This window comes from Olea europaea, chromosome 23 (genome assembly GCF_002742605.1).
Source record: "Olea europaea var. sylvestris chromosome 23, O_europaea_v1, whole genome shotgun sequence".
Classification (NCBI taxonomy): domain Eukaryota; kingdom Viridiplantae; phylum Streptophyta; class Magnoliopsida; order Lamiales; family Oleaceae; genus Olea; species Olea europaea.
Genome location: NC_036259.1, coordinates 8,539,982 through 8,563,597, shown reverse-complemented (window position 1 = coordinate 8,563,597; position 23,616 = coordinate 8,539,982). Strand labels below are relative to the sequence as shown.

At 37.6% G+C, this 23,616-nt stretch overlaps 2 protein-coding genes across 2 annotated transcripts; both read right to left on the bottom strand.

Annotated features, from left to right (window-relative positions):
- Positions 1-7,780: 7,780 nt before the first annotated feature.
- Positions 7,781-8,698, bottom strand: LOC111371996. Its single transcript, XM_022994137.1, has one exon. The coding sequence runs from the start codon at positions 8,696-8,698 to the stop codon at positions 7,781-7,783; it is 918 nt and encodes a 305-aa protein (XP_022849905.1).
- Positions 8,699-11,765: 3,067 nt separating this feature from the next.
- LOC111372301 (somatic embryogenesis receptor kinase 2) lies at positions 11,766-21,112 on the bottom strand. The gene is made up of 11 exons (XM_022994562.1): positions 21,019-21,112; positions 20,270-20,402; positions 20,070-20,141; positions 15,996-16,139; positions 14,688-14,759; positions 14,494-14,565; positions 14,290-14,402; positions 13,511-13,642; positions 13,086-13,427; positions 12,527-12,921; positions 11,766-12,268 (listed from the first exon to the last, which is right to left on the bottom strand). The coding sequence occupies exons 1-11, from the start codon at positions 21,110-21,112 to the stop codon at positions 11,954-11,956; spliced, it is 1,884 nt and encodes a 627-aa protein (XP_022850330.1). The 3' UTR covers positions 11,766-11,953.
- Positions 21,113-23,616: the final 2,504 nt, after the last annotated feature.

The window sequence follows — 23,616 nt, the reverse complement described above, 5'->3', positions numbered from 1 at the left end:
GCTTCCTAATATTAGATATGTTTTGCTTACTACAGTTTTGTCTTGAATTGCTATTGTCTTAGTCAAAGCTGGTGTTTTGACTTAGCATATTTGCACGTTGTTGTCTTCAATTGATATTGTCTTGAATTGCTATTATCTTAGTCAGAGCTGGTGTTTTGTAGTCTGGACATGGCCGTTGAGGTGTACTTATCGTATTTGCACGTTGAGAACTGTATCATGCACTACTTCCAAAATGAATATAATGTTTTACACTATCACTCTCCATGCACAGACATGAAGTGTTAAATCACTTACCACCGAAGTGTCGTTCCCGACAGTTCGCGACAGAAAATCTCAACAGATGGAATAATCAACAGATGAACTGTCGTTCTCGACAGTTAGGCTCAGTAATTCTCGACAGATGAGCCTCTCCACCAATGAACTGTCGGGAACGATAGTTCATTTGTTCCCTACTTATGAAATTTGGTTCCGACAGTGCACGTAAGTTTCGCATTAAAAATACTGTTATGCTATGATGTCACGATTTTGTTCATTGATCTATCGTTGCAACATCGTACGTGTGTTTTGTATTACTGTTACTCAAACGTATGATCTCATGATTTGTTTAGTGGTGCCAACATTGCATGTGTGCTTTTGCTTTTGCATTAACATAATTGCAATGCTATGATCCGGACATTTGTTGATTGATTAGTCATTGCACCTTATTCGTTGAAATGTGGTTCTATTATTTCCGTCCCGACGTGTCGTGTGTCTTCAAATACTACCATCTGACGTATTAAATTTATGTTAAACTGCAGGAGGGTGCATGAATTTTGAATATCTGGTTCCAAATAATGCGCGGCTGAGGGCCCACATCTCACAGCGAAGCAATCTACAATACGTGAAGACAATGCTGGAGCATTTCAATGACCAGCAGCACACGAACTTCCGTAACTCATGCCTAGGGTTCTTAGCCGAGGTTCGAGATCTCCAATTCTCAGCCCAACTAATCCAGCAGCTCGTTTTTCGCTGCATACGAACTGAAAAGGCCAGCGAAGTATGGTTTAAAGTGCAATGCCTTTTAGCCAGGTTTGGCCTGCAAGAGTATGCTCTAGTCACGGGTTTAATGTGTGGTCCTCTTCCAGATGACGCCGCGATGGACCGAGTTCTACAAAAGAAGAGGTTCAAGAATAAATACTTCAAATCAACGGATAGGATTTCATGTGGCGAACTTGAGAAGGCATTTCTCCGGCCGTCGACGCCCCGAGCAGATTGGTACAAGCTCGAACTTGCTCTAATCATCGAAGGAGTGTTCAATGCTCCGGATAGCCATGCCAGTATTGAACTTCCCACGCTATCGATCGTGGACGATCTGGACATGTTCTATTCCTACCCTTGGGGTAGAGTATCGTACATTTGTCTAATAAGGGGCTTCCAACGCAAACTGGGACAAAGATTTGTTGATGCCACAAATAAGAAGGAGAAGGCGGTTACTTATACAGTTCACGGCTTCCCCATTGCCATGCAGGTACTACACACAGATTTTGTACAACGTATTCATTATTTCATCAGAAATGTATTGTCATTGGTTCCTTTAATGTTCAACTCACAGTTACTATCTGCTGTAACAGATCTGGGCATTCGAGGCAATGCCGGAAATTGGGGATAGGTTTGCTCGGCGATTGGGTCATCAATCCCCACGGCTTCTGAGTTGGACGTGTACCAAACAGCCACAGCAATAGATGTATGATGCATTCTTCAAGAACATTAAGGTATTGGATTGCGTTTCATGCACGCGATCTGCACGTGTCGTTACTCGTTACATTTTCGATGGCACTCAGTTCCTTTATGTTGCAGCTGCACGTGTCCGCGACGCTTCATCCCACCGAAGCCGAGCTTGGGCAACCATGTATCTCCACCCTCCTAACGTTTGAAGACCGTACTGTACCTGCGTTGGACGAGGTTGCATGGGACATTATCCCTGTACAGCTTGACCCAGATCCTTTGCCCAGTGGGGGGAATGTTGGAAACTCGAGGGGGGAGTGCGCAATGGTTTCCAGTGGAGGAGGCTCCGAGGACGATGATGAGTCGGGCAACAGTGAGGACGAGGGAGCCCGTGAGGAGACCGGAGGTGATAAGAGTGGAGACAGCAATGGAGAGGCCTCGGACGAGGGGGACAGTGGGGACAATGAGGATGACCACACTCGTACACCACAGACTGGGACATATTCCTCCCCCCCCATGCACAGCCGTACTTCTCCCATTCATGCACCCTCCACATCTCATGTACGACAAGGTCAAACCTCTGGTGCGAGCCTCACGAGAGATGAGGTGGAGGAACTATTGCTCGATCAAAGAACGCTCATCGAAATTCACCTGCGAACAGTGAAGCTTGAGATCATGCATCATGTGACCGATGAATTTGTGAAGGTCAGGGACTTCATTTCTACCCTCGTCCCCCCAGCTCCCTCTAGAAATACCCTACCTACGGCTCAGGCGGCAAACGAGCCCACAGTTTTAGCTACTTCAGTGCATGGTATGTGTACTGCATTTAAATTGTTATCTACTATATGTTACATATGTTTGCTGACATTAAGTATACATGGGATTTGTAACTTAGACGGAAATGGAGACGAGATCGACCCTGTCCCAGAATGTGTGGAACCGCAAAGTATGTGCATCAATTACTATGGATACATTTTCATCTCTTCTTTACTGTTTGCTGACATTGGTATTCATGCGTAGATGGAGCCGGCATGGAATCCGAACTAGCACTGAACGGTAACGACGGTGACGTAGCTTCCAGTGGTTCGGGGAAACGTGAGGACGACGGTGTTGCGTCCCCTACTGGCGTAGCGAAGGCGGATGGTACGTACACTACGGTGGATTACTTCTATTTCACTGCTTAGAGTAACGCATAATATTTGGATCATTTACTTACGTATAACCTCATGCACTAGTATGTATTCTCGACTGTTTGAAGTATACAGTGTTACTAATATTTCGTCGCATGTTAATTTCATACTAGATGGACGCGGCATGGATTCCGAACCAGAAAAGAGCAGTCACGATGACGAAGTGTCTTCCGGTGGTTCGAGGAACCTCTTAGACAAACCTGTTGCGTCCGCTAGTGGTGTAGCGGAGGTGGATGGTAAGTACATTGCAGTGGAGAACTCATCATATCACCCTAACCCAAAGTCGTGATGAAAATGGATGAAGTGCTAATTAAAGTGGAATTGTTTTGTATGCGGTGCGACGAACATGCCGGGGGAGGCCAGCATACCCGTGCAATGCAATGACCCACCCACCACAAAGAGGCGATGATCGACATGCGTCCGACGTCCTGCTGTATCTACAAAGACTCTGTACACCAGGGGGAGGGTGAAGAGAGTGAAGAAATAAGGTATTTTTGGCGAAACATTTACATGATTTAAAGTTTGTGTGGACTTCGTCTTTGCGTAATCGTACATTTATGTTATTCTAAAGGAGCATGTCGAATAGTATACGAATATTCTCCGTACTGTTCATATCACATGCAATTCAAAGAAAATATTGTCGAATTTTGTCACGTTCAATTGAATATCTCTAAAGGGATGGGCAAAACCGATCAAACCGACCGAAACGGAGCAGTTAGGGTCGATTTTCGCAATGAAATGGGTTGGGTTCGGATTTATTTCTCCCATTTTCTGTCTGGTTGGGTTGGGTCATGGGTTATCCCTTAAACCCAACCCGAAGCCAACCAACCCAACCCGTATACAAAAGTTAAATTTAAAAAACTGTAGAAATTATAAAACGAGTATAAGGTCCCTTCCTTTTCCCTGACCCTTCCCATTCCCATTTTCCATTTCCCCCTGAGAGAAAACCTAGTCTCCTCCAATCCATCACGAAGCCAGTATTCGCCCTTTATTTTATTGATTCTAACCCTAAGTACTTATCACTCTTTCCGTGTTTTCATATTTGATATTGTGGGGAGAAAATGGTGAAAATCTCAGCTTTGTGCGAACGAAGGTGAGAAATTTCTTCCGCCTCTGTCGCTGCCGGTATCCGTCTTCAATCCCCCACCGTCCTATGCTACCATGTAGGTGAGTATTTTTCTTTAACCTAGATTAATTTCCTTTATTCTTAATATCTGATATAGTTGAAGTTATTTAATAATTGATTATGCTTTATCACTTTAGTATGTTTGGGCATTTATTGGTAATCGTAGTTCCATTTCAATTGTATGGTTCTTGGAAGACAATTTTCTAAGTATTCATATTTCTATATGAAATTCACTGGATTGGATGTTGTGCTGCTGATTGCTTGTGAATTGGGTCGGATGACCGAATGAGATTAGTTTTGTGGGTTAATGTTGGATTGAAGTGACAATAAGTTGTCTGGGAATGTATCTATATGTTTCATGAGGCTTGCCAAATTTAGCATTCCCATTTTGAGTAACAAAGGTTATAAGTTTAAATTTTAGCTTCCACACTTCGCATTGGATTATGGATTTCATTATACTTCAGCATTGCAATCTTGTGGAGTAATTTCTAGTTTGCTGAGCTTTTTTCTTCTTTATGTATGTAAGAGCACCGTCGTGTCGTTATTTGTTTAGTTGAGTATTCTTGTCGAACATGCTGTATATTTGCGTTTACCAAATTAACTTCCATGATAACTTTGATCTCATTATATCATTTTTGGTTATTGAAGTGCAGATGACAGTGGATGAAGATGCCTCAACCCCCTCCACGGTCATTGCATCGCAACTTTGAGTTCACGTACGGTGTTTGAAAGGGGTGAACGTTGTATGAACAAATTTTATGTTATTGGTTGTGATGATTTTTATATAAATAGGTCCAAATTCAGTTACGCTTTTGCTTGCCTAGCTCGTCCATGTAATTGTTGTTGGTTGCAATGAATGTTGTATAAACCCGGTAAGCAGGCGCACATGGATGATCCTAAATTTTTGTACATCATGTCTGAATGTGTTATATCAGAAGTACTTGTACAAAGCTGCCATTTGTTGCTCTTTATGCATGTGCGTGTGACTATAAATTATGTATTCCGGAATTTCCACTAACTCGAGAGTATGCAGTGTAGTTTGATGCATCATCTAAAAGACAGTAATTTCAGAATCTTGTGAATGCATTATGATTTTCATTTTTGAACTGAGTAAAAATTAAGGACCAGCATAGCACAATTCATTTAAGTTGTATTTCATGTAATGTTATAACAAATACATGCAGCAACATGGAAAAAATCTTACACATGGGTGTTAAATTGAAAAGTTTTTTCTCAATTTCTGGAAGGAGCACCACAGTCAAAAACTGAAAATGGAATTGAAAACCGTGCTTAGCTCATTTTTAGTCATTGCCAGAATAATTCAATAGTCATAACTCACATTGGCACTAATCTGCCAACCCCAGCCACCATTTAAGGACATCTAGTAGGGATTTAAGTATAATTAGACCATCATCCATCATATAGTTGTCTATCAAATTTTAATTGTATGGGGTTTGGTGGTTGGGGCACTTAATGAGCTTCAATGCATCTCTCCAAAAAATCTACTCTATATAGCATGGTAAGTCCACATTATCATTGACACCTTAAATATTCACACTTGAAAATTCATGTTGCAGTCTCTACGTTTACTCCTCAACGGGTTCAACAAATATTTTCATATCAGAACAATAGCGTCGTCGACAGGGAGTAATGAATCATTCAAGCATGAGGAGCCGCTACCAACACCTGGTTCGTCCCCACTATGTCCCATCATTATTGCTTCGGACGATGACGAAGTGAGTTTTGAACGTGGTACGAGAGCCACATCCGTTGTTCCTTTTCCGAACCTCGACGACGTTGCAAGTGAAGCTTCCCAGAGTCCAAAGACCGTGCTTGATTGGGTCGTCCCATTGATGGTTCCGGTGGAAGTTAAGTCTGACGATGACGCGTGGTTGGCTCATGTTCCATCTCCCAAGATCATTGTGATCAGCTCCGATGACTCCGAACAAGATGGTTCGAGTGTGGACAATCAATGAAGTGGCTAATATGGGTATGTGGTGCGTATGAAATAATGTATAGTTCGTATTTTGTCAGGGATGGATCTGGTAACATAGTTCGGCAATGGTGACCAAGAGCACCTCCATTGTCTACGTCCTGTTTTCTTCATCTTTTGGTAGATATTGGTATTGGACCTACTATGGACAAGGACGGAAACAATCTATCGAGAACGGCATGTATACTGTCGGGAACGACAGATTAACTGTCGGGATGTAAGAGCATAGGTTCATTTGTGTAAGTATGAAACTTGTATTCTCCTGTATGGATCCCTTGTTTACTGAAAATTGACGTACCCTCGAATGAACAAGTTCACTTTATTGACAACGTAGGTTGGTCGGGATTACTTGGTTCGGGCTTAACACATGAACTTGGAAGCATCGAAAATAAGTTATTTTTAAAATTCCTTGTAGGTGGAGTTATGTGTCTATATGTACGTGGTGTCTTATGAACAAGTCCGTATGGAAAAAGTACTAATTAGGTCAGCCCTAAATCGTCCTTGAAATATACCATTTTTGTTTGTTGCTAAATTAGAAGACGATATCTGCTGTTAAGAAACGATAATGGAATGTAAAAGAAATGTTATGATTCAAAATATCTGTGTAAGTAGAGAGTTGAATGGGTAACAGTGTAGTCATGCAGGCATAAATATTTCGGACAAGTCATATTATATACTCTGTAACCATCTGTCGGGACTGACACTTTAACTATCGAGATGTTCTGAAGGGATATCAACTACAATATCTTCTAACTAGTTACGATCATACGAAACACTAATGTCAACAAATAAACGACAATGATAACGAAATGAGAACATTTACATTCTTTCATTACAAACGACATAGGGGTGACAGTTCACATACAACTTCAACCACTTTCGAACAAAAGCCTATTTATTACAAACGCATATTTAAACGGTTCGTGGTACAATGGGGTTGGAACATGTGCTCTGATTATGACCTTGTCCACCACAGCGAGTGCATTTCCTGAGTCGTATGGCGGACTCGAATTTGGATCGCTGACGTCTTGTGGCTGGTCTACCTGGAGGACGACGTACATTGGGTGGCCTAATAGGAGTACCTGTAATTTCGTATGGGACTATCCAGTCCACTTCACGCATAATGGGATATATAGCTTCGCTATACGCAGCTCTCCAATATTCCGATGTGTAATACGGTGAGCATAAGTCATACAATGACATACCTCGCAAGCAGACAGCTCGAGTGGCATGAACGCATGACATACGATTAATTTGAAACTCACGACAAGTGCAGCTGTTATCAGAGAAGTCGACGATGTCCGTGTCATTGGATATTCCAACCTGTGTTAACTGTTCTGTCAAGCCATGAGCTCGAAGCCTTGTACCTGCTTCAAACGTTGTCCGTAACTCGTTCTCCATCCTCAACGATAGCATGCCAGTACATGTGGTTGCATTGGTTCGACGTTCGTGAAACCACTTCTGCATAGTTTGTCGAATGTGTTCGACCAAGCACGTGATCGGTAATGAACGAGCATGTCTCAACATTGAGTTCAAAGATTCGACATTGTTATTTGTCAAAATGTTGTACCTTTGACCAACAAACAGTGCTCGTGACCAAAACGAGAAACCTGCTCGCTCTAAGTACCCGTACGCTGTTGCACTTACCATACGGATCTATCCCATAAGTCTTTCAAACTCTTCAACCCGAGAAGTTCGTACAGCTCGTTTGAATAGAAATATTACACTTGCGTTGTTGTACCGCTGGACTAAGTTCTTTTTTAGATGTCAGATACAATACCCATGACGGGACTGGGGAAATAGGTGAGCAATGGCATTGGAAATGCTATTCTTCCGGTTGGAAACAAAAACCAATTTAGCAAAGTCACCTATAAGCTCTTTCAAGTTGGACATAAACCACATCCACGATCTATTTGTTTCAGCATCAACGATCCTCCATGCCAAGGGATATATTTGTTTGTTGGCATCTTGACCGGTTGCCAGCAAAAGTGTACCTTTGTATGGACCTTTCAAGTGACTACCGTCAACACAAATAACAGGCCTCAAGTAGCGTATGTAGCCACGAATGCTTGCACCGAAAGCTAGGAAGAAGTACTGAAACCTGTTATGGGAATCAACTTCGATGTGGGTTACTATCCCCGGGTTACGCTCTCCTAGAACGTGACAATAGGAAGGTAATTTTTGAAAACTATCCCCCGGTGTACCATGTACCATATGTAAAGCGGTAACTTTCGCCCTATGTGCTTTTTGGTAACTTATTTTGACACCAAACTCGCGTTCTATGTCACGTGCAATAGCAGTAGGATCGTACAACCGGTATGGATTATCCAATTTTTCCAAAATGTGCTCAGCAATTACAGAAGTAGTGGCATGTCGATGTGCGTTACGACGGATATTTACCGAACATGTGTACACATGGTTGAATTTTCGGATCATGAATATAGAAGTCTGTTTCACACTCGAAGCACGTAACATCCACTTGCAATTACAGTCCACGCATGCAACGGTTAACATTCTGCGGCTTGACCTGCTTACATGAAATTCAAACTTGTCTTGCAAAACAAGTACACGAATTTTCGAGTACAGCTCTTTCTTGCTCAAGAATATTTGTTGTTCAACAAGATCGGATGTATCCACAGCTGTAATCCATTGATCTGTACCCGAACAAATATGTTGTGATAACATTTAGGCGTTAACGTCTGCAATACTAGCAGCATCTGTACCATTGAATGGGTTGTCCAACATATCGTCTACAGGTGCAGCCCCATCATCAAAATTCCCTTTTCGACTGCATTATTCACTGGGGAACTAGGCTCATGATTCATGTCATCGTGTTCTAAGTTCTGGTGAACATCCGTCGCCGCAAACAAATGGTCATGCAAATTCGTATCCCTCCCCATGTCAACAGTTCGCATATTTCTCTCCACAATATTAACGTACAGAGCAGTTTCCATATGAATAGATATGTACCACATGAGGTCTTCATCTTCACGTATTTCAGCTGGCGGTATATTCATGTTTGGGACTTTGAACTTCAATTCCATTTCGATGTGCGGATCGATAATGCCAAGTTTCTCATTTAACCGTAACAGAAGTCCGGCTCGAGTAATATTTTTCGACACTAAAATGGATGTAGTTTTGTCCCCTGTCCACTTCCATTCGTCATCCGCGTGAATAAACATTCCCCCGTGCGACACGATGAATCTCAAATAGGTGTTCATACCTAAAATAAAGGGATTACAATGATAAGAATTATGAACAATGAATATGTCGATATGTAATAGCATCGAAGGGGCACTTTCGAATATTTAAACCGATGCAACAGGAGAATGTGAAATGCAGGGTGTCAACAGTTTTCAACTGTCGATTTTGACAGTTTAAAACTCTATCCCGACAGTTTATCTGTCGATCTCGACAGTTTATAAATGTCGAGATCGACATGTATAACCGTCGAGATTGACAGATAAATTGTCGAGACCGCCGACAAGTTTAAGGCCTGTTTGTTTGTTACTTTCTCCGAAATATTAATGATTATAATCAATTCTCAACTATAACAATTATTTCATTGCTCTACAGATCTCCATAAACAAATGACCGCTTCATTAAATATGGAATAGTTGACATTTGCCTAAATATTTTTGGTATATTTTCCCTTTAAAATGATTTGAAAAAGAAAAAACAATATCATCATCATTAATATGGTCTTAAATGATTTCTTCACTTTGATGATCATGTTGCTTTTAATATGTGAAAAATAATAAACTATTACATAAAAATATAAATAATTTGTAATAACTAACCTCTCCAAATGGATGATGAATTGAATAGCAATATATTATTGATGAAGGAATAAAGAAAATGAAAGAAAATGGAGGGTTTTTTCAAGAATGGATGTATTTGATGTGAACTAGGATTATTTTGCTTCTTTTATCTTATTTTTGCTTCTTTTAAATTTTTTTTATGTCTTTTCTCTTTTTTTTTTTAGTCAATTCATATTATACAATATAATATACATTTACCAAATCATTATAATATACAAATTAAATAATGAAATCATTACAATTGATTGAATTGGAAGCTACCATTAATGAGCATTTAATGCTCCTAAAAAGGGGGAGATTAAGGGTAATTTGGACATTTCCCACCAAAAAAGTAACATTTTTGATAAAATTTAGTGCACATCAAAAGTTTTATAGCAATTTTTAAAAAAGTGTCATTTTTTATAATTTCCCTTACTTAAATGATAAGGGTGACAACCAGGTCAAGCCACTCACGGGATCGTCTTTGGACTTGTTTTGAAATGAGTCGTCGATCGAGTCAAACAAATTTTGTACAAACGGGTTCTAGATGGATCAATTCATCCCATGAGGGCCATGAGTCGAGTCAAGCTCAGGTGTCCAGCTCAACTGATTGTCACCACTATTAAGTGGGAATAAGCAAAAAAAAAAATAGAACTGTGTTTACATCACAAGAGGTCCACATGATACTAGAGGCACGCTTCATCCGAGAAGTCCACTACTTGAAAAGGCTGGCAAATTTGGTGATCGCGAGGAGAACAGATGGCTTATGATTGAGAAATCTGATCAACTGGGAAACCCGATTAATAAGTCAATTTTCATCTCGATTATCAATCGTTATGGTCTCTATGAAAATCCCTTTGGTACAAGGATGTAAACTTTAAACTCGCTAGCTTGATTAAGAGACCAATTATAAGTTGTGCGACTACTCATTTATGCAATGGGTTAAATTCATCAATAATCACCTAACTTTATACTTAGAGCCTGTTTGTCTTTTATTATAGAATAAATTATAGACTTTTTGTACAGTATTTTTTGAAGAATGTGTGGTTAAAATTTAAAGAATTTTTATTGGTTTGTGTGTAAAATATTTTATTATCAGCTTGTTTGGGAGCTATTTTTTGCCTCAAAAAATTAATTTTTTGACCGTTATTTCACTATTCCAACTTTCATATTTGACTTCTTCTCTCACAGGTGGACCTCACTTTTTTCATAACGGTCAAAAAATCAATTCTCAAAATCACTCCCAAACAGGCTCTATGTGAATGTGTAATGGAGAATATTACTATTTCAAACAATTTAATTTGCTAAAGGATGACAAACAAGGCTTTAGTGCCGCCATGACCACCCAATTTGATTTTATTTCATTATGACCACCCAATTTCATATAATATTTTTCCATGATCACTTAACCTCTTTTCACCATTTTCACTAATTTTAAAATGGGTAAAATAAATGGTTATTTATATAAAATAAATTTTTAAAAAATAAAAACTACTGAAAAAAAAATACTTATAAAATAAAATAAAATTTTAATTTTAAAAAAGTTACTTAAAAATTAAAATAAAATAAATACTTATTTAAAAAAATGTTACTTAAAAAAATAAAATAAAATAAAAAATTATTTAAATAAACATTCCTTAAAAAATAAAATAAAAACTTGATGTGAAGAAAAAAAAAGTGTTTTCAAAATATACAAAGAACTTATTTTAAAAAAAAAAAGTCTCATCTAAAAAACCTTTTTAAAATTAAAAAAAAAATTACTTTTGTTTTATTAGAATTTATTTTAAACATGTAACGTAAAGTTATCATTTTATTCCTTTAAAATTAGCGATAAGGATGAATGGAAGTTGGGCGACCATTGTGAACCGTTATATGAAATTTGGTGGCCGCGGTGAAACAAATTCGAATTAGACGACCATGATGACATTAAAGTATAAAGTTGTGGCAATTGGTAGATTTAACCCTATATGCAATTCATCAAATGTCTGTCAAATTCCTATGCACAAATATAACCATACATTCACAACAGGCTCTCAGGAGACTTGAAAGATGTTATTTTCTCGTAAGCAAAACGGGTTAAAAAAGAAAAAAGTCTTAGTAATTTCCTCTCTTCAAATGAGCCATGAGTGTGAGTGGTCGGTCACCTTGGACCCGACAACTCGACTGCATGTAGATTTTCTGTCGAATCAACTATCCAATCTGAACTTGGATGTGGAGCAAGTTCAACTTCTTGGCGAAGAACTTCAACTTTCTGCCACTCGTCCCACCGTTCAGCCAAACCATCACCTTCTAACATTCTCACCACATCTGACATCTTGGGCCGGTCCATAGGAGAGCTCTGAGTGCAAAGTAGCGCAACCTGAATTAGCTGTTCCACCTCTGACTCCACATAATTGTTCTGCAAATCAGGATCAACCAGCATTTCCAGTTTCTTCTCTTTGAGAAGTCCTTTGACCTGAAAGGTAAGACATAAAACTCAAATGCCTTGAGTTCCGAAATTTTATAGGATTAAAAAAATAATAATAAAAAAATCAGCAGGTTATTTCACAAGTTAGATTTGCCGGAAAATTTGCATAAAGGAAGATGCCTCTCAAATTAGCCAGGACGAAGGTGTGGGTAAAGATACAGGGAAAGACTAAATTGGAAGCTTAAATAGGTTCTTAAAACATCGAACTAGGAGTATGAAAACCAAGTGCAAGTTAAGGTGGCATACCCAATCAAGCAACATGACATCGTCATCGTTGGCAAGGCGAGCTAGATCAAATGCCCGCTGCCCAGTTATTAGCTCAAGAAGCATAATTCCATATCCAAAAACGTCAGTTTTCTCGGAAGATTTTCCTGTGGACAGATACTCTGGAGCTATATGTCCGATCGTGCCACGTACAGCAGTAGTAACATGGGTATCCTTATAATCCATAAGTTTAGCCAAACCAAAGTCCCCAACTACGGCCTCAAACTCTTCATCTAGCAATATATTTGCTGCTTTCACGTCACGGTGAATGATCTTTGGGTCGCAATGATCATGCAAATAAGATAGTCCTCGTGCAGATCCCAAAGCAATGCGTTTCCGTGTGGGCCAATCAAGAGGTGGCTCATTTGGTTGGCGTTCTGCAAATATATTCAATTAATTAAATTGGTGCATGATTGGAATGAAAGCGTATCCAACGGCTGGACATTTTAACCATAAATTAAGACGAGAACCAGAAAATAATGGAAATTGGGACACTTGAAACACGAAGATCCTGGTGCAATGGAGTGGTCTTAACAATCACCTCTTAAACATGATGCAACACTTCCGTTAGCCATATATGGATAAACTAGCAGGCGTTCAGTAGGAGTCATACAAAATCCACGCAATCTAAGGAGATTACGATGCACTGCCATACTGATCATCTCAACTTCGGTTTGAAATTGAAGCTCCCCACCAGGAGTCCTCTCCTCCTTAAGCCTTTTTACAGCAACCAGTGAACCATCAGCTAGCCGACCTTTATATACTTTTCCGAAGCCACCTCTTCCCAGAATGTTTTTATTGCTGAAAGTATCTGTTGCAACTTGCAACTCTCGAAGAGAGAATCGTTTTAGCTGCCCCAGATGGACTTCAGGGTCCTCTTCAGCTGCAAAGATACGCAGACAAGTTATGTACGGTATTAGAGAATCTTGTTCAATGCAAATGAATGTGTACAGTCAAACTACCAACCAGGTACATCAAAGAAATATTCCTTTGGTTTTCTCCGCCGCCACCATGCAAACGCAATGGCCGGGGCAGCAAAGAGCAGAGCAGCACCTGCAGCAACCCCACCAGCAATGGCTCCAGTAGCACTATTTTGTCCTACAGTTTCATTCCTTCTCATCAACAATCACCCAGAGAAAAACTTGTATAATAGATTTAGCTAGGGAATACCAGCTAAGCCGGTTAAAGAGCTAATGGCAAGTAATTCCCAACAAATTACATTTATATGTTCAGAATTAAATATAGACAGTAAAAATCAGCCAATTTAAAACTGAAGCTAAGCTTAAAAGACCATTTACAGCACCAGAACTCATTTAGTTCTTCCAATTTCTGGGTGAAATTCCAGCAGATATGCTGAGATGAAATGCGGCTATTTTTAATACATTTCCATGAGTATCATAGACAGGAATAGAACTGTATATATTTATTATGTACATCTTAGTTGAACAACACATCTTTGATCAATAGAATCAATACAAGCAAAATCAGCGTCCCATTAAGAGTAAAAAATAGGACTTCCTCAATCTTAGCAGGCACCAAACAAAACCATTTTTCACACAGTTATGCTGATGGCAAACTGTGAATATATAGAGAATTTCTTACTTCAAAAACTAAACAAAGACAGAAGAACTCTATCCTTGCACGTACTAAGATAAAAAATATTGAAGATGGCACTCATCTGATAAGCACCTGAAGTAGAGCTGCTATTTGCACAAATGCCACAAACCAATACTTAATATAATTACCTGGCAAAGAAACTGGGGGTGGTGGAACAAATGGAGGCGGTGGAGAGAATGGAGGAGATCCAGGGCAAGGCCGTCCCGTGACTGGGCCACATAGATCGAAGTTATTAGCAAAACTGTAAATTGGCAAATTCTCTAAGTCAGCACCAATTCAAAACCACGATACTTTCTATTCAAATTAATGCCGGGTGTATATCAGCAAGAAACCTGATAGGCGTGAATAGAGAAAAGGAACCATTATCTGGAACTGCACCTGAAAGACGGTTGTTGGATAGATCCCTGCATATAAATTTGACACGAAACCATCACATCATCCAGAGAGAATCGCATGCCTACATCTAAGAGAGTGTAGAAGGGGAAAAAGACAAACAGAGTAGAATTAGACCAACTTGGGCACTTACAGCACTTGTAATGATGACACATTTGTCAATGACAAGGGGATTGGGCCCGTCAAGCTGTTGTTATTTAGACGGCTATCCTTGCACAGAAATCACCAAGAGTGCAGGTTAAGATTCATAATGTCTCATGAGATATTACAGTAATTAAATTGCAAATAAGCCACATGGAGAAACCATACGAGAATGTCAACATGTTTCCATCTGACACATCAGTATACAATTATAAAATCCTCATATAAGATGGCATTTAGAAAAGGCAAACTCAAATCCTTTCAGAACACTGACACACAGAAATTATCATGCTAACATTTGTTAAATCATAGTCTTCACAGATCTGTAAATTCTGTCCATTTCTGGATCTTTTCCTAGTTTGCTGTTCATTTTTTCCTAGGTCAGGGGTTGAATGCGAAGAAGAAGTTTTACGTTCCATTTTACTTGCCAAGAATACTTTCACAATAGCTCAAAATTACATCAACAGCATCATCAACACCACTATGGTCAAAATTTCAGCACCCAAAGCAAATTCGTTGTATTGACAAAGTTTCTCAAAAGATGATCATGCAAGCATGCCCCTACATAGCTAATGGGCTCAAATGATGAACAGACAGATTTGAACAAAAGAACCAGAGTTAAGCCCTCAGCTTTTCCCCTTTCTTCCTCAGTTAAGGTAGCATTATCCCTGAAATCTTCGCAACCTCCAGTGTGTGGCAGACACGCTGCTAACTGTCAATAATAAGAATCAGTGATCCTCTGTTGTCAATTTATTTTTTGTTCACAAGTGTCTTTCGATGATGAAACAAGAACTAATTTCCTCTCTTCTAGTCACTATATAGCATATTCCCTTGCTCATAAGCAATCGAAATTACACCATTTTAATGAAGAAGTTGTTTCTTTTAGTTAAATTATACAATTAAAACCACTTCCATATTGTAAACATGATTACTTTCAGCGTCAGGACGATATTCACAGGTCGCAGCCATTCCACAGTTTAAAACAACAAAACCATCTCACACAAAATCTGTTCTCGTTTCCTAGAAAAAATAACTAAGAAAAGAAGCAATCCTAGCAACACTCAAGGGAAGGCTTACAACATTCTTTTCCGTGTATGCTTTACAGCGACAATTAAGGTGACAAGCATATAACTTTGTCTGTTGCCACATGCATGGTATACTTTGATTTGCATATGAGGATAGGGACAAGAGATATAAATCAGGCAACCAAAAAAAAAAAAAAAAATCGACATGAGCCAAAGACCATAACAAGCAATTCAGATTCGCAATATTATTCCACATCCAGGATGAGTATGCATACAGGAAGCGCAATTTAGAAAGCTTGCCCAATGTGTCTGGAATGGGACCATTGAAACTGTTCAAGTACAGATCCAAGCTCACTAAATTAGTCAGGTTTCCAAGATCACTGGGGATTGGACCGCTTATATTATTACTATAGAGCTCCCTGTCAAAAAAATCAAACAAACATGATGCTTGAAGATCCAATATTAGACAAAATCATTAAGTTAATGCATTCAGATAAACATGTGAAAAAATATGTAAAATCAATGCTCGCAAATATTTGTATGTATATGTGTGTACAAGGCATGATGATTTCATATTAACACGTATTACACTAACTTTCATGTTTATTTTGTTAGAGTTTGTACTAAGGTTTTCGTCCATGTCCAAGGTCGTTTCAAGGCTCTTAATCCTGTTTGTGGTCGAAGCCTCCTAGCTTCTATGTATTCTTTCCACAGTAATGCCTCAACGGCCTAGGTGTTCTTTCAGTGCAACAGGCCAGTGAAGGAGGCATAAATATCCATCCCATGATGCATGTGAACGTGGTGTCCTTTCCATGGTTGACGTGGCATCCACGTGGACTATAATTATTTCAGTAAGTAATATTAGCCCTCCAAGTTCGATTTTCATATTTATGTAAAATGAAGGATTTTGATAATTCTTGGCCTCTAGTATTGAAATCTTTCAACTGTAGTTTTAACCGTTGCACGACTTCTCTTCTTCGAAATATCATATTAAGAGAAGATCGAAGCATAGTAGATCAACTTCTATTGATTCCGAGGCTTTTTGGTTGAAGGAAATCTGAAGTTTGAATAATTGGCTTCTCTCACCACTTCTCTTTTCTTTCAAGGCTTTTACGCCAGAAAGAATTAGAAGTTCGGATAGTTGAATCATGAATGGATATCCAATCAAAAATTTCTTTCAATCCCCAAGATAATCGACCAATCAACCCCATATATTCTTTCAATTCGAGACCTTTTGTAAGGAATGTTCATTCAATCCCATGTAAGTTTGGCTTCTTATTTGTTCCGAGACATTTACTCCTATCTGCTAAGATGGAAAGATTGCCCTGTGATAAAAGTGTAGTCTCTACACTTATTTGGGATCCTAAATGATGATAATTTGTTATTCTTTGGACAAATTAGTACCTAATTTGTTGTTTATTGCTTTCATTAGGAAAAATTCATGTTTCGATCAAGAATTAGAAAAAAGAACGGAAAAGGGCTAAAATGAAGCAAATCCAAAGTTCGAGGACTAAAATATAAATACTCATAAGTTGTTTCGAACCTCACGATGAAGATTTGAGAATGCTCGAGATCAATTAGATGAGGAAAGAAGTCAAAAGGATAAATCATAGTCAAAATATTATCATACATCAACTTTCTGCCGGAAAGGCTATGCTTCGAATTTTTAGCCTTATAGTGAGACACAATTTTGGCATAGCAAACATTGAATTGGAAAAGAAATATTTGTACAAGAATTGCAGCTCTCTGAGTAAGCTTTCCAACGTACATTGAACCACCTCAATCAGATATCGAGAGAAAAAGTTATAACAAAAATACTGAAAACTGCTTGGCTGTTGGAACTTAGACAAGGTGCACGCCCTCACTTATAAGAGAGGCGCACGGCCCCAATAAAAAATGAGCAGCTGAGGCACCCCAAGGCTCCCAGGCACACACCCTAGATTGCACTAGGAGAACGCCTCAGTGTTAAACTGTGAAAAAATCTAGGTTTCCTTATTTTATTTTGGTAAACAACCTCCTTGACATCATATTAATAGGAGAACATGTCGAAACCTGGAGGATTGTAAGCCGACTTTTGAGAGAAAGAGTGAGAATTTACATCAAAGAATAAAGAATTCAACGCTTTGATCTGGATTTCAAGGCATAAATTGAAGATTTTCAGATTTTCTTTATAATTTAATGATTCCGGTGATGACTTTCTTTTATTTTCTTTGTAATTTTTACATTAATATGTTAGGCTAAAATCCTTTGTATTGAATAGATGACAAAACTCTTTGATTCTTAGTTTTTAATTTAAGACTCTGTGTTTTCATCTTAATTTTTGCATTGTAATTTCATTAATATGTATAATTACATTGTTTTAATGTTTGCACATTATTAGGACAATAAGTTGCTTATTCATAGTATTAAAAAACTCACGGTAGGTAGAACGCTGTTTACGGAACACACGAACAATAAATATTAGGAACAGTATTTAAGGCGTATGCTATCATATGGGATAATTTTAAATGTCAATACATATTTTGCCATATGAATTCGGATTAGGAATATGATTGTCTTGTAGTAATCATCGATTTATTATATTTTGGAAAATAATAGTAAATAAAAATGGAATTATCGATTGTCACATTGCATGAATTGAGTTAATTATCACTGTTTGAGAATTAGAACTAGAAATTGATGAGTGGAGTCAAAAATCGAATACATTCACCCATATTTGACTTTTAAACCAATTGTTATTAATTTTAAAAGTTTTTGTTATAAAACATAGTTAGTTACCAACCAAATATCTTTTGTTATAGTCACGAATTTAAATATATTAAATATACTAGAATTGAGCATTATTCTCTGTAGGACACTAACTCTCTCATCACGATTATTACTTGTATAAATCAGTACGCTTGCAGGATTTTTACGAACACCCTGCCTCTTCTTGATTTCTAATTGCTCCTTGATTTGATTCCACTTGTATTTTTGAGTTTTTTGTCCCTCACCTGTTTTATTCTCGTGATTTTGGTAAGATCTCTCACATACGGTGGTGAATAGTTGACCTTAAAAAACCGATAATATTTTTTTAACGCCAACAATAGAATTTTATCTCCAAATTGATCGAGGTTTTACCTCTTTTTGGAGATTTTGCATGTTTAGAAGCAAATTTTTGTAAGAGAAAGAGAGATGTTCCAACGCTCTTTTGTCAGAGTTCGCTTCTTGATTGGAGATAGTCTTTCAATTTTCCAGAGGCCCAATCCCAGATATTCTTTCAATCTGAGATGTTTTAAGAGATAATCTTTCAAACTTTAGGAGTTTTTAAAGTGAAAGATGGAATCTCTTTTATTGTGCAATGGTCCATTTATAGGTAATTAATGAGGGTACTTTAGCCATTTTCATGAGTTAACATTCTTCATCATTGTGTTAGAAGTCATAATTGAGTACATTTCCAGAGCTTATGGATGCTTGCACATTTGTGATTTTTATCCAAAATTCCATTGTCTGCACAGATGGGTTTAGTGCACTAACTTCCAGTTTGATTATGCCAATGTTTGAACTGAGTTTCATTCATGTTCGAGGTCATTCCAAGGCCCTCAATCTTGTTTGTGGTCGGGACCTCCCATTACATTTCTAGCCAAGTGTTAGCGGTCCAAGTATTCTTTGCTTAGGGACGCATCGAAGGCCGATGTGCTCTTTTAGTCCAACTGGCCTATGTGAACGAGGAGTTAATCTCCGTCCCAAGACACGTGTGCATGTAGTGGGACCCTTTCCATGGCTGATGTGACATCCAGGTGGACCTTAAGTATATTTTAGTACAAAAACAGAATATTTCCCAGAAAATCACTAGCAGGATGATTTTTCATTAAATAGGTTTAACATATTCAATTGTCTAATGAAAATGACACTTAAAAACTTGCTATATGATATCAAAACTTCTTATGATAGAATTCTCAAACTTTTCTTAATTTTACAAATAGTAAAATTTGTTTTTTTTCTCACGTAATAATAAGACTGCTGTGCTAATAGAATGAAATCTGAATCACAATGTCCCAATCATCATCCTATTCATGCAAAATTCAGGTGCTGACAATTTATAAACATCTTGATGCAGTTTATCCATACAACTAATGTTTTAGTAAATATCATACATTTTAGGTTTGATGCAGCGAGATTCTAGCCATGAGCAAATCATATATTTGTCATAGAAAAACAGAATATAATTGCCAGCAGATTTGTCATTCCAAACATAGTGAAATGTTCAATGTAATATAATGGTCATTTTCTGTTCATAATGCTGACTTGAAGCCTTATGATTTTTAATGATAAAAATACAATAGGAACGGTAAATTTACATGACGTACAGGTATTGCAAATTCTTCAGCTGACCAAGCTGTGGTACCAATTGACCTGATAAAGCAGCATTCCCCAGATCACTGAAAATAAAAATAGATGTTGAAGGCCTTAAAGAATGCTACACTTGGCAAACAAACTCGTGACACCAACTTCAGAAAGAAGCAATGAACGTATGAAAATCGAAAAATTAATTAAAGCAGATTCTTACACTCTTATAACGCTGTTATCATTGTTGCATGTAACATGGAACCATGTACAGGGGTTGACAAGCGTAGGGTCCCAACTCTGCAGCACATTGTTTGGATCTTCTAAGTTCGTCCTAAGGCTATGCAAAGCATCACCTGTTCATACATGCAATTGCAAAACTTAGATTCCACAGAGTAATAATACTGCGTCAAAATCAATACCATCAAATTTTAAGGGACGTTGATCATCCCAAATTGCCATATGGAACAGCTAAGATATGGTGTGAAGATCAAGGTTTTCGTAATTATTTCAGTAAAGTAGAACTAATTCCAAAGAACGTTGACCAAGAAATAAATTTCTTGAGAATGATTCAAGTAAAGAGTCAATTAAGATTAGAAAGGCAGTACTACAATTTATATAAGAATTTCTAAAATAAGGTCAATGCCAGTGGATTGATATAAAATTAACAGTTCGTCAATATAGGTCACAATGAGTTAGGTGAGTGAGTATTTTTGACATATTTTTTGGCATAACATCCCTATATTCAAAATATACATTTCAAAAAATCATTCCAATAATGGCATTAATAAATAAAAAAATCCAAGAAAATGTTGAAGCTTTACAATAAAACTACAATATTGCGAAAATAAATTCAACATCTAGGGCCTAAAGAACAAAAAAACATATAAATAAATAAACTAAAATTATATCCAAAAAAAAAAAAAAAACCTGAAAATAGGCAAATATAAAAACACATATGTAAACACAAACCTTCCATGTTAGCACAGATAAATTTCAGTGGATGCACCACTAAAATTAACCACAGCACTAATGATACCATGCCCTCTCTTTCCATCAGCTTCATACGTATCTGTGCAGATAAGTATCCAAACTCACTGGTTCATCAAAATATATCTCAGATCCAAACACAAGCGAAGAGTCGCATAGAAAATCCCACAAAACCCACAAAATAGTATCTCACTTCCTGCCCAAAAACTCCAACATTGCACTCAAATAATTGATCCAATTACATAACCTCACTCTCTATTCAGAGATGATAATGAAAACTGAAAAAGAAAATATTTTCCTTTTCTTTTCTTTTCTTTTTTTTTTTTTTTTTTTTTCTTTGAGTGACTTATGTAATTCGTTGAGAGCACTTTCTATGGCTCTCTGCAACTTTTCACCTCTGTACTGTACTTACTTTCCTCTCTCTCTCATGACATGTCTGTTTTCTCTCTGCATCGAGGTGGAGAGAGAGATTGTGCGAGTGTGTGGGATAATTATCGTTTTCTTTTTGAGCGTGTGCAGTGTTTATGAGAAGCTGCCCGAACCGTGGGGTCTGCCCGGGTTGCCCGAAATGCCTTCATCCAAAAATGGCTTCGTAATATTGTGTAGTACGATGGTGTGTGGATTGGATTGATTTAGAGCCTAATTTGACATCGCGATCGATCAAGTTGATTTGAATGAATCAAAACCCAAGCCGACTCAACAATGGCTCTCAAATCAAGCTAACTTAAATCGAATCAATTTGAATCTATTCAATTTTACTACAAGTTTTCACTTTTCACCATCACGTTAATCAAATCAAGTTCAAAACTCCCAAACTAGAACATCATTTTCATAACCCTTTATCAAGTTCAAAAATGAGAAATTAATGAGATTCAAAATAGAAAATGAGTAAAACAATTACAAACTAAAAAGTTGAGAGTAGGAGAAACTAACACACTCGAGAAACTTGGAAAATTAAAAACTTACCTTGACAAATTGAAACGTGATTGTTGAAAGGAGGTGATGAGAGATTTACAGAAGACAAATGTAACGACCCACCTTATATGCCTAAGTTATTATGACATATATATTGTCCGTTTTGAAATAACATATATCTTCTTATCCCTTATAACTCTTAAGATATTCTCCCAAAGTGGACAATACATATGTTATAGCAACTTAAGCACAGAGACAGGTTCATTACAATGAGAAGACAATAACCTAAGAGACTATGACGAAAAGAAACCTGAGGCACAAGATCTTTCCTACTGGTGACCGCCAAAGGAAGGTGCGCATCAATAAGATACCTTAGACCTTGATGGAAAGAGCAACAGGCCAACATGTGTCAAGTAAGGTGAGACATGATCTGACATTAGCATTGGCATCAGGAGTTGAACAAGGCCTTTCTCAAATAGCAATGAAAGGATTTGGCTCAAAGGTAGTTTCAATAGGGTGAATTGGCGAAGAGTTTTGTTATACCTATTACTTCATTGTTGTAACTATGAGGGACTGGCTTGATTTTTTTATCTTGATTTTTGTTTTTGGCGTTTTTATTTCAGAAAATCACATTTCATAGTGTAAGTGTGAAACTAAACTATGAAAAGCTGGGTATCGAGAAAGATAAAAGAAATATTGAGAGATGGCGAGAATGAAAAATGGATTTTGGTTCTTGGGTAAGATTTTGGAATTTAGGTTAAATGCATTATGTCTATGCCGTGTCATGTTGTGTAGGATTTGGGTATTTGGTCTTTTGTATTTTGAAATTTTATTTAAATATTAAAAAAAATAATTTAAACCTCTATTGGTTTGGTGGATAAAACCCAAAATTGAAATTGACATGCTTACCGACAAAAGTAACCGACCTAATCCAAAAATCACATAAAATGCGCCAAGTCGATTTTGGTCTATCACTTTGATTGAGTTGTTAAATTCTCATCCCCTAATAAAACATAAATACTTTAGCTGTTGTTAAAAAATTTGAGGGTTGATTTTCTTTGATTTCTATGGATGGTCAAAGAAAACTGCGTAGGGTCAAGACGACACTCTCAATCTCTGTCTTTCAGGGATTTTAAAGCATTTGAGTGCTGATTTTTGCTTTGAGGGTTACGAGATTCTAACCTTGCTTTTCATTAACTTATTTGTATTTCAACCAAAGAAGGTAAGGCCAAGCTTTAGCATCCCTTATCCCTCGTACTCGTGCCAAGACTTCAATATTTTACTCACTTCTCAATAATGTCTATGGATGACAATAGAACGGTATAGGGATAGGGCTGTTGTAGGGCGAAGCTCTCTACCCCATCCCAATCCCTAGAGTGTTGAGATTATACCTTGATTTCGATGCTCCTTGTCCCTTATCCCTATTTCATTACTTCGCTTCTATTTTTCATTTTTAGTTGACACCAAGGCTCTTCTATAACTTTTCACTAATTTTTCCTACGAGCTTTTATTGTAGCTCACTCTTCTCCAACCCGGAAGACACTATTTAATTTTGTTTGATATAACGTTAAAAAACATGATTTTATAATTTGTTCATCAATGTGATTTGCTAACAACATTAGGAAAAAAAAGAAAAGAACATAAGATCTTGTATATTATAACGAC